The sequence below is a fragment of the Oryzias latipes genome, chromosome 7, assembly GCF_002234675.1.
Source record: "Oryzias latipes chromosome 7, ASM223467v1".
NCBI lineage: Eukaryota > Metazoa > Chordata > Actinopteri > Beloniformes > Adrianichthyidae > Oryzias > Oryzias latipes.
The window spans coordinates 13953038-13965405 of record NC_019865.2 but is presented as its reverse complement, the minus strand read 5'-3'; the positions used below and the strand labels follow the sequence as shown (position 1 = coordinate 13965405).

At 37.0% G+C, this 12368-nt stretch overlaps 1 protein-coding gene across 3 annotated transcripts in view; it reads right to left on the bottom strand.

Annotated features, from left to right (window-relative positions):
* LOC101159822 (voltage-dependent calcium channel subunit alpha-2/delta-3) overlaps window positions 1–12368 on the bottom strand; it is a 126107-nt gene that overhangs the window by 70215 nt on the left and 43524 nt on the right. For all 3 annotated transcript variants that reach the window (XM_023956644.1, XM_023956645.1, XM_023956646.1), the window contains exon 5: window positions 3092–3254. In XM_023956644.1, the coding sequence (XP_023812412.1) occupies window positions 3092–3254 (163 nt within the window). The remainder of the gene's footprint in view (window positions 1–3091; window positions 3255–12368) is intronic.

Here is a 12368-nt window from a genome sequence, read left to right as displayed (position 1 = left end):
GCCTCCCTGCTCTCTGGCTCTGGGGGCCCCCGTGGCGGTCCTGCTGGGGCGGTTGTTCTCTATCTGCTGCCATGCGGGTGTTGGGGGGGGGGGTTCTGGCTGTCGCTGTTGCTGTGCGGGGGTCTTGGTGTGGGGATGACTGGGCACTCTCCCTCCTTCTTCTTACATCCCATCATCCATTTTAGAAGAACATAAAGACTCACTTGAGCACTGGTGTTAGCTCACCTTTGCACAAATAGTTTGAGTTATTGAATAAAATGTTTCACACTAGTTGGTTTGAAGGCATGAGTATGCATGTGTGAACAGTATTTGTGTTGTGTACATGTTGACATGTGAACATTTTTGAGCCAACAGGTGCGTTTATAACCTTTTAGCGTGTCCAAATGCCATGTTTCAGCTCCTTCCACAGATGTTCAATGGAACTCAGATCTGAGCTCATTGAAGGCCACTTCAGAATAGTCCAACGCTTTTCTCTCAGCCATTCTTGGGGGGTTTAGGCTGTGTGTTTTGGATTGTTGTCCTGTTGGAAGACCCATGACCTGCGACTGAGACCAAGCTTTCTGACACTAGGCAGTACATTTCTATCCAGAATGCCTTGATAATCTTGAGATTTCCTTTTACCTTGCACAACTTCAAGACAACCTGTGCCAAATGCAGCAAAGCAGCCCCAAAACAGAACTGAGCCTCCTCCATGTCTCACAGTAGGGACAGTGTTCTTTTCGTTGTATGCTTCATTTTTGAGTCTGCGAACATAGAGCTGATGTTCCTTACCAAAAAGCTCCAGTTTTGTCTCATCTGTCCAAAAGACATTTTCCCAGAAGCTTTGTGGCTTGTCAACATGCACTTTTGCAAATTCCAGTCTGGCTTTTTTATAATTTCCTTTCAACAGTGGTGTCCTCCTTGGTCGTCTCCCATGAAGTCCACTCTGGCTCAAACAACCACGAATGGTGCGATCTGACACTGATGTACCTTGATCTAGGAGTTCACCTTTAATGTCTTTGGAGGTTGTTCTGGGCTCTTTGGATACAGTTCCAACTATCCGTCAAACATGAAGGGAAGGTGCTAGGAAGGTTAGAAGTAGTTTGTATGTTGTTTTTTTTCTGTTTGTTATGTTACAAAATTAACTGTTCCCTTCTCTACTTCTGTGCCGGTCCCAAGCCCGGTTGCTTTGAGAGGGTTGCGTCAGGAAGGGCATCCGGCGTAAAACATTGCCAAGTTTACCATGCGACTCGTTCGCTGTGGCAACCCCTGATGGGAAAGGCCGTAAGGAAACAACAACAACGTGTTACAAAATTAACACAAAAGGTCATTCCTTCAAAACGTTTAGGGTTAAATAAATGCTCAATTTCTTTTTTAACTGTGATAATGTCTACTGTTATTGGTTTTATTTACAATTACTATAGAATTTCTCTCAAGATCAAGTCATGATGTCATGCAAGGACATCTCCATTCGCTTTTTCTGACTGCCCCACAGCTAGGCCAGACCACTATCATAGTGAGACAAAGCTGTCTTGTCTGGAGTGCAGGTATGTTTATGCGTGGCTAACAAGTCAGCTATTTTTCCTCTAAATCAAATCACATTTGCTCTTTTCCTTCTGGACAGCTTCACTTGACTTGCATCTTCTTTCATTTAGTTGTGCTCTCTCTCTTTCTGCAGTCTTACTCGCCTTTTCTCTCCTTATTCTTTTACCTAATAGCAATTAATCTGTTACTCAGTCCCCCCGTCAATCTGACTTAACCTACTTTCTTTCTCATTTACTTTTGCACGCTTATGTCTCTCTCTTCGTGTTTCTTCATTGCTTCTGGTTGCTGGGCCAAGCTGACACGACATGTTATGTCCATGGAGGGTAGTGCAAGCCCTGTAATTCTCTGGTAGGATTTGAATAGATGTTAAATTGAGAGACCCTTTTTTTTAATTAAATGCTAATTAAGTCAATTTATGGTAAGAAGGATTCAAGGAGTTACAGTTAATAAACTTAAATGGACCTCGTGATAGAGGCTTAGATTCTATAAACCAGATTATAGTACTCTTTTTGAAAGACAGAATGAGAATCCATTAATAAAAGACTCAAAACAATGATATAGAGCACTAATATAATGTGACATTAATTTCTATTTCCTGTTTGACTTCTGCTTAAATTAGATATAGAAGAACAAAATAAAAAGAAATTACCAAATAATGTAAAAGCCAGAATGTTTCAAAGCAGCTTTTAAAATTACATTAGACAGTATAATTATGTCCTTTTATTAAAAATTACAAAAAAATGAACAATGTTTTTTATTGAACTTGCTAAAAATTGTTAAAACTCCTTATGAGTATGTTTCGGTCTTATAATGCTACATACAAACCCAGCATTTGACACGCAAAACACGAAGGCTGTTGCCAAATTCCCGCCTTACTCCCTTACTACTGAAAAATCTATATAGCGCGGGACTGTCTAGTGTTCTGGATTTTAAAAGCAACTCAGACACCATGCTCACTACTTTTTTTTTGTTCTTTAACGGCGAATATGACGTCATCGATTTCTCAAAGTGAAAATCTAATTGATATGAGCGTTTTGCGACAAGCATTTGGGAATCCACTGAAATCTGAAGATGAAAGTTTATATTTTATTTAAAAAATAAATTTAAATACAATTTTTTTGCAAACATTTTTCAAACACAATGCCTTGTGGTATATATTCGCCAATCTAGTGAGCATCATTACATACTGTTTTTTTTGCACAGACTTCTGGGAAATTTTGGAATTGTAGACAGAGCCTTACAAGATGGCAAACGCCCTCTATAGTGCATTATGTGCATCACTACCAAACCAGAGTCCCTGATTGGTCAAAGTTTAGCCTGGTTTAGCAGTGAACACGCATTCAATTGCTCTTTTTTTGTAAAAAGAGCAGAAAAACGGATGTAAAAACTTGCTTTGTGAGAGTTTTGTATGAGGAATCCCGAAATGCGTGTTTATGCACGTTTGAATAGACATTTAATTGGAAATGGCCGCTTGTATGTGTGTAGTCAAAAATGATGGGAAATCAGCTTAATAGTGCATTGACTCTAAACACATATTATTGCACATGCTCTTAATCAGTCAACATACCTTTGTTGTACATGTTGGTGGGAACCTGCACAACACTGAGGGACAGATTGACTGAAAGGTTGTTAAAATGGTCATTGGGCTGCAGGATGAACTCTCCTCCAAGCTCTACGTTGTTCCCTTCCTCGTTCACTTCATTGATCAGCACTGCGTTGAAGTATTCATACTGAAAGAGATGAAAAACAAGAGGTAACAAAAACAAAGTGCCCACTTAAACTTGCATTCTTAAAACCTAGAATAGGTTCAAGTTGTTAATCAGAAATAACTTTTTGATTTTGGGTGTCAAGGTATTGCATTGCTTGGTTAATTAAGTGCCGAGTCAGAATAGTTTGCATTCTAAGGTAACCTGATTCTTTGCATGGTCCCACAACCTGCATGTTGATGCAGAAGAAAGCTGCTGAGTGGACAAACATCTCTCCAGGCTTGTGCACGCTCTCTTTAGCCATGACACTCTCTACCTCCAATCTATTCTTAGTACTGCATCAGGGAAGAGTATTAATAAATCATAAAGTGAGATGAATACAGAGCACATGACTCTGCATCCCAAAGTTATACCCTCTGCAGGCGTATCCCTGCAGAGGGTATAACTGATGCAAGACAGGAGCCAAAAAACGGGCAAAGAAGATGGGGAGAGAAAAGCAACACTTTATGGATACACTTGTGTGTTTGTTTGAAACAGAATTATAATAATATTAAAGTTTTAGGACATAAAATGAAGTTAATCTTTTTTAAATGCAATTTAGATAAAGACTGCACTTATAGAAACACTCGTTTATAGTGTGATAACAGGTGCAGAAGTGATGGAAGCTATCTCTGTGCATTATTTTGTTCATACACCCATTTCATCAACTTCAACCTGTACAAGGTCATGAAATTGTGCTGGAACCAACCCCACTTTTCACAAGCAGAGGGATGGTCTAAACCCAGGACACCTCATCAGTCCATCACAAGGTTATACAGACACAAAAAAACAGAGTCAAAGTCACCCATCCAGTGTACATGCATGTTTTTTTTGGACTACAGGAGAGAAAGAAGAAAAACTCACAAACACACACATATTCAGCAAACTACACACAGATATGACTCAGTATTTGAAACCCAAGTCATTTACAGAGTCAGAGATGCCAACAAGTAGACCACTGTCCAGCTTGCATTGTTGTGGAATTGTGTAGTTTTAAAGACTTTACCTAACAGATGACACTCCATTTGAAGGCAATTTAGTCTTATGCTGAGCAGTGAAATAAAAAAGCTTTACAGCTCTAAACATATTGAATCAATGCTGTTTACTTTACTTTTACTGCAAATGAGATGCTCAATTTTCAGATGTTACTTGGTTACTTTCTGTTTTCTCCCCCTCTCCCCTATTTGTACTGTTCTGTGGCTGGGCAAGAAATAAACAAAAGAGAACCTCTTGTGTTGGAGACATGTATTTTATTTTATTTATTTACTTTTACAATTGGGGCTCTGTTATTAAGTACCTTGAATGAATCAGGTGTAGATTTAAATACATCTTTTTTTCCTATTCTAATAGAAAGAAAAAAAAAAAAAAAAGTAAAAAAAAAAACTAGTTTTGTATTTAAAGCTAAACTTTACCTTTTTTATTGTTCTTAGTTAAGTTTCAATCAAATATTTGTATGGGGCTAATCAAAGAATGGAACAGACAAAGCATCAAACAAAGAAAAGCCATTACTATTTACCACGGCTATAAATCTGTTTATTTAAAAACATTTGAATAATATCCATTTTTTTCTATTGTATTATTGCTACAAGTGACCAACAGATAACACCTAACAGTTTTTAGTGTAATCTTTCACATTGGCCATGGGTGACTTTCCCTGAAAATTTAATAGCCTTTTTCTTTTTACTTGCTGGGTAAATCCATCACAGTGAAGAACAGAAGCTTGCTGAACTTTGATAAAGTCCCTCTTTAACTGTCACGTGTGATCAGCAGACTTTACAGATTTCTCCCTCACATTCTGCTCTGTGAGATGCAGTGGCTTGTCTCTGAACGCAGCCTTTAACAGTATGACTGAGGGGAGAAAGACATTTGTCCAGAGATGAGTTCTGCTTTTTAATGCTAAAATTTGAAGTAGTGTTTTTGTTTGATGTAAAAACAGCTAAAAACATTGAATTATACTGGAAAATGTTATATATTAATTTAAATCTTTAAAGGTTTTATATAGTTATTTTTGTATACATTGTGTGCTTTGATTATGTGACTTGTTGAAGCCAGTTAGATACATTTTGATCATTTTGACTTTTTTTGCTCAACATCACTTCCCGTAAGTTTATTGATATAGTTTATGTAGTTTGCAATATAGAGCATAGGTCAATAAGGAATTTCAACAATGCTTTTTATTTCTTGTGTCGTTATCCACATTGATCACACTTTAAGAAACTGGGAAAAAGGGTCAGCCCCTTTAAAACCGTTATTCAGATAAAAATTATTATTGAAAAAACAGCATAACTTTTTTGCTATATTTTGGCAAGTGGTAGAAAACTTCAGGCTTTTTGAAAGTGCCTGCAAGATCCTGGAGGAATAGGGCTGCCCTTAAATATACTTCAAAACGTCTGATCTTCTGAGAGCTGCAGAGAAACAGGACCAGGTCAGGGAGTATAGGGTGGAAGAATGGAATTGAAGTTGACTGCAACAGAATAGCAAAAGTCGGAACTTCCAATTTTACCCAAGCTCCGAACCCCAACCAATCACATTCATTCCAGCTGAACAACCATTTTCTACCAATTTTCACCATTCAGATTCTTTAAAACCAGCTGCCGAGTATTGCCACTCATAACTGTATTGACAGACGAGCATCTAATATGGTGGAAGGTTGGCGCCAATGTTCAGCAGCGGAACCGCCACCAGTGTGTGTGGGTGTGTGTGTGTGTGTGTGTGTGTGCGTGTGTGGGTGTGGGTGTGTGTGTGTGTGTGAATAGGTGACTGGGTTTGTGACTCTAGAGCGCTTTGGACCTTCGAGGAAGGTAGAACGTGCTATACAAGTACCTGCCATTTACCATTTACCATAATTTTTAAAATTATAAACCAACAAAAGTATCCCATCATTAAAAGTTGCTTCATGCTGGAGGAATTGACAAAAAAAAAAGAAAAAAGTGATATAGACATCAACATGCGATAACAGAATTGTGCAACTATGCCATAGATAATTGTTACTTAGAAGTAAAATATTTACTTGCACACTTTGAGCTCAATCCATGATGTACATGAGACGATATTATCATCATATCCCCTTAAATATAGAGTTTAAAATTGCCTTGCTAGAGTAACCTGGTTTCTTAAGTCATAAAAACCAAAAACTTGGTTTATATAACCAGAGTATCTTAAAGAAGGTAATTTTTCTAGACAGAGTTAGTTCATCCGCTTTTGTCAAAAGCATACAAGCGTGGTAAAATAAAAACTGGGGGTGTGGAAAAGTTGCTACCATCATGTAAGTAAACCTAAAAGCTTCAGAAAAGAAACCAGGCTAATTGGCACATTTAGTTATTAACCAGAGGCACACAGTGTCTCTTGGTTCAATGGAGTTAAAAAACGACTCGTCTGCAGTGACAGCAGTGGCCATAACGAAAGAATAATGGATCAGCCAAAAAAGAAGAAACAGCCTTTAGTTTTGCATCAGGAATGCAGTATATCTGCATCATAAATTCAGTTGTTTCAAAGGGGATCTTTACTACTGTCATTTATGTAAAGTTGTACAGCTCTTAACTTTATTTCACATTTTGAATTTTAAAACGTATTAATATAATGATTTACACATTGCACCCATAGATTTGAGTTAGTTTTATTGTGACTTTCAATCGTCCAGTGGCTTTGAATTTGAAAATCACAACGCATACCACACAGTCTATTGCAAATTTTAAAGTACATTTTCGACAGTATTTTCCACACAATAAGTCGCTTTGGAGTATATGTCGCAGACACCAAGAGATACATAATAAAGACGCAAAAATCGTATAAGCCGCATAAGAGTATACTGTTGAGAGAAATGTTAAAAAAAAAAATCACATATAAGTCACACCTGAGTACAAATCACACCTCCACCCAAACTACCCTAAAAAAAACTGCAACTTATACACCAAAAGCTATGGTACTAATGAACCTAACCTGTTTTGTCTGTGCCAAGGTGTTTTGGCAAATGCTCGTCTCAGGGCTGAAAAACCCGACAAAACAATTGGGAGATTCCATTTAAGCAGGACCAGTAAGGGGTGTTAATGGGTGTTTTCCTGTTGCTGTTTTATTTAAAAGGAGTCTGAAGAAACCACTTGTTGGTTTATGGTTGATGTAAAAACTGTTACGTAAGTGGGAAGATATAATTGTTTGTCTTCTGTATTGCATGTGTGGTGTAAAAGCCCTCTAATTAGCAAATCATTTGTTCTTAGTAAATAAAAGGCTGCTACTGCTAGTCAGGATGCTCAGGGGGAGGGAAGGAGAGAGCAAACATTTTTTGCTTCGGGGTTCAGAGGCTTCAAATAAAAAATATTGGACTGTCATATAGACCCTATTACACATCATCTAATTTAGAGTCTGTGTAGTGTAACTCTTAGCAATCATAACTAAATTATCTTTATCACACACCCTTTTGTTTTTGTTTTTTACACTTATAAATTGTTACATTTAAGCTTTTCCCCACAATCACATTGTCCTTCATGTGTGAAATGTTATTTGTGTTATTACAACTCCTTGAAGGCAAATCATTTTGCTATTCTTCCACATTTTCCTGCTTTGTTGCATCAATTATTTTAATTTTCTACACACTAGGGACACGGAGAAGCCCATAGCCGCTGACTTATTGTTGAAACAGACTTTGAAGAGTCAAAGAAATTAGAAGCTTTGAAATCTGCACTACATGGCCTTCCCTAATGACAAGAGTGAACATGCAAGAGCTACGAGCTAACTAACCCATTTTAACCAGTGTCTTTATTTTAAGAAACATCTAAAACCTGAGTTTTTTTATTTTTGTTACTTCCATCTTCCCAGTAAAGCTCTAAACTATGTGTTCATACGAACACAAAAAAAAAAGAACAATGTAGGGGGGTTGAGTCTTTAGCTGTTTTCTTGTTAACTAAGAAAACTTTGTCCAAGGCACCAACAACTTGTTAACTAAAAGAGTTTTATGTTTGTGGATATTTAAAAATTGAAAATCTAGAAGAAGAAAAAAAACTTGTTTCATTTATTTATTCTTTTTGCAATAAAATTGAAATTTTGGTAAATATGAAATGGTTTATAAAAAGTGTTAAATACTAATTTCAGATCCCTTCTGAGGAGCTGATTTTTAAGTAGCTGCTAGCAGAAGCAGCTTTATCACAAGCAGTATATTGCAAGTTCCAGTTTGAATAGAGGTTGATTTAAAAACCACTTGTAAAAGAAAAAAAAAAGAAAATTTTGCTAACTATAAAAGTTCAACAATAAAAGCACTTTGTGTGTCCTCAAACAGAACACATAGACGGAGATGCAGCCTTAGGGATGACTCTTGCATGAGAAAAGTGAATTGATTGCTCATGGTAAGGACAAAACAGCCCAGACTAATCTCAAGTGACTGTGTGCAATTTATTTATCACTGCACAATCCACACTCAAGCACACAAACCTCAAAAGGAATTCACTGCGCTCCTTTTCACATGAACACACTGTCCGCTGTGTGCAAAAAGATTACCCTCCCCTCCAGTTTGTCCAAGGCACCAACAACCTACTTGAGAATCTTCTTCGATTCTCTTGAGAAGCACCATCAACTCCCCAGCACTAAGCAAAACTAAGATAAAGCCATCAATTAGGCTAGCAAGCCCTGTGCCTATCAGTGTAATTAATCAGACCTGATTAGACTTAATAGCCTTTTATCAAACAGAACACTGCCATTTCAAGGTGAAAGAGCACTCCCCTGTCCTATTTTAGCTTCTTTTTTTCTCCTCCTTTTTAAAAAACTGGATCGGTAATGAGTAGTACAATTTCAAATTCCTATGAATTTCAGAAGAAAGTATCCCCAGTATTCCCCAAATTGCAACACGAAAATTCAAACATCCTTTTTAACAATAAATACATAATGTAGACATGCGCTGTCAAACCAAAGTCACATTTGTGATAAATAAAATAAAAAAAAAACATTTTAACATTTTATGGCTAATTCTTGCACTATGGGAGTGCTGCATGAGGACTGTCAGTAATGGAAGTAGAATCATTTGTAGTAACCTTACCTCACCTGTAAATTGTCCCCTAAGCAGACCTTCAACCAGGCTGCAAAAGTATAAAAGGAGGACTCACAACAAGCCACCATGGCCTAATGCCTCTACCCTCAGCTAAATGGTCCAAACCCATTAAACTAATCATTCTTCTTTTACAAAAAACACATTCTCTCAAATAGCTAACTGAACACACGGTCTATGCAATGAACTGGAAATGTCACAAAACATGGATTTGTAATATTTTTTCCAACAAGGTTACAATTTGTGTTATTCTGCTGTTGAAAAAAATTAATTGTACAGCAGTTAGTCTGTAAAAATACAACTCATTTGTGTACAACCATGGCAAGGTTTTGTTTCTCATCCATTTCAGCACTTTTGCTTGATGGTTATAGGCTGAGCATCTAATGGAGTCTGGCGGATGGGCCCATTGGCGGATCTGAATCATCTTTGTCCAACCACCACTCCAGGAACTGTTGAACAGATGGAGCAGCTGGGGAATAGGTGAAGCTCAGTCCTCATACCCCCAATTTAGAAAAATTCTTTGTGCATGTGTGGTTGTACACTGGACAGGTAACTGGGGTATCCTGTACTCTTCGCGTAGTCCAAAGATTGTATAGAAGAGCTAGTTAGAATTGTAGCTTCCACCTCTTTCTTCCGTAAACATCCGTTGGTAGATAAAGCAGTCAAGACTGTTTTTGTTTGGGCTTTACCTTTTGTTTCAGAGAATTTGTAGCTTGGCATGGCTTTTGTTTTATTATTTTCATATTTGGCTTAACTATTTGGTTCCTCCCTCCCCCTCAACACTGTTATAATTATAGAAAATAATCCAGAAAAAAATGTAGCCACAATGACAATACAGCATTTGTGCCATTTGTCCTGTTATGGTAATTTCAACAGTTTTTGTTGTTGTTTTTTCTAACGACAGATATGCAAACATGTAGATCTTGTTCTTAGAATAAAAGCAAATATCTATAAAACACACAAAACAAAGCATTTACTTTTGGCAGAAATGAGGATTTCCAATAGCTTCAACAGTTTGTCATAACTATTAAAAGTATGTTCATTTTGGGTGTGTTTAAAAAGTAAATGTTGATAAATGATCATTGAATAGCGAAATGTTTCAAAGAAAAAAAAAATCTTGAGACTCAAGATCTATCACTCCAAATGGATGGAACAGATACTCATCATCAAATTCCAGGCAAAGAAAACATTTATTTTTATCTGAAAAAGACGAAATTGGACTATTGAGCAACAGTCCAGTTCTTCTCCTCCTTAGCCCTTGGAAGATGCTTCTGATATTGATTTCAATTCAGAAAGGATTTGACCATCTTTTTACCAAGTTCTAGTTTCTTGGCCCGATTTGATCCAATGGAGCTGCTCAGTGGCTACTGGTTTATCTGGGGTTTCAGATACCAGGGGAGAATGTAAAACTCTAAAAATATGAAGAGCATGAATATGAACAGAGCATCTTCAGTAAAGGAGTTTACTCTCAACAGGGTTTCTTCTGTGCAAATAAAAAATAAATCAAATAATTTCCCTGTTAATCAGCTTTTTTACTATGGTAGCTTTATAATACAAAATGGTTCACAGAAAGTCTATTTTTTACTGTGAGACAGCTTTTTTTCACTTCTTACATAGAGTTATCAGAATATTGGACTTCTTTTCTGTTTATGATAGGTCAGCTTACAGCTTGGTAAAAATACTTCGATTATCATTCTTTCAAAAAAACTTTTATATAGCTCTAGACTTATGACAATTTTCTTAACTAAGTTCCAAATACATTGCATTTAGACTCGTATAATGTCAATCTTACACAGAGGAGAATTTGACCAAAAAGGATAAAAATGTTTTACAATAAAAATAAAGAAGGATAAGCCAAACACTTAACTATCACTCGTTAACATGCAATAGAAGTCTTAACAGTAATTGGTAGTGGACTCAAAGGTGTGTTGTCCTTGCAGACAGAGTAATCAGAATATGCAGGAGAGGGTGGAACTGGCCCAGAGGGAGCTGGATCAGAATGAACAGCCACGCGAAGCACTCCAATGCTTAGCGCTGCTTTCTAAGGAACGTCAAATATTCAGCGCTTCAACAGGCTTACTTATACATTCAAAACTTGTATCCCTAAATTTTAATTCAAATTACATGTTTTTTAAGTGTCCACAATGTGGGTGTTGGTGTGGGTGCTAATCGTGTGTGCCCACATGCATGTAGGATTATCTACGGCAGCTGAGATGTGTTTGTCCAAATGTGGGAGTATGTATTGGGCAAGTCAATTATGCCATTCCAGCATTACAGTGAAGAGTGTGCAATGGCACTAATGCAGTCCCTGATCATGGTGTTAACAACCTGACTTTAACACCGCAGTGCATTAAGCTGAGAGACGGCACATGTATCAACAGCACCCACTCATTCAGTCTGGAAAAGACAGAGAGGATTAATAAATGTTAGCTCAAGATAAAAAGTGGTGTACATTTTAGCTCCCTTCTTTAAAATAAAGACAAAAATGTTATTTAGAAAGAAATGTTACATTTTTCTACACATTGCACAAGTTATTCCCTAAATTTAGATTGAAGAACTATTAGTTTCCCTGTGTAAGATGTTTGTTTACCTTAGATGAAAAATAACTAAGCAATATCATAACTTATGGGATACACTTCCGTTTCCGGGTTACAGCACGGGCTGACGGCGGCTATACAACTATCTTCAAATGACTTAGAGAACAGGGGTGGGATTATATAAGTTCACTTCCTTCCACTCCCTTTCAAGCAATATTTATTAATGTGTTATTATCCTAAGTTTGATTAGTTATTGTATGAATGTATAACTGATGATTGTATTGTTTTTGTGTATTGTTTCTATTTTATTGCTTGAAATAAACCATTTCAAATCAAATCAAAATCTAACAATTTAAATGAGGAGAAGTGACTTAATCATATCACTAACATCCTCGGTTTATGCCTAACGCAATTGATGCATCAAATTTGCGTCGGATGCCTTTCTTTCTATGCATGTCAAATTTGCTACACAATACTTGTCCAAAAATATGTTGATTAATTTGATACCCCACATGCAAGAAGGAGGAGCAA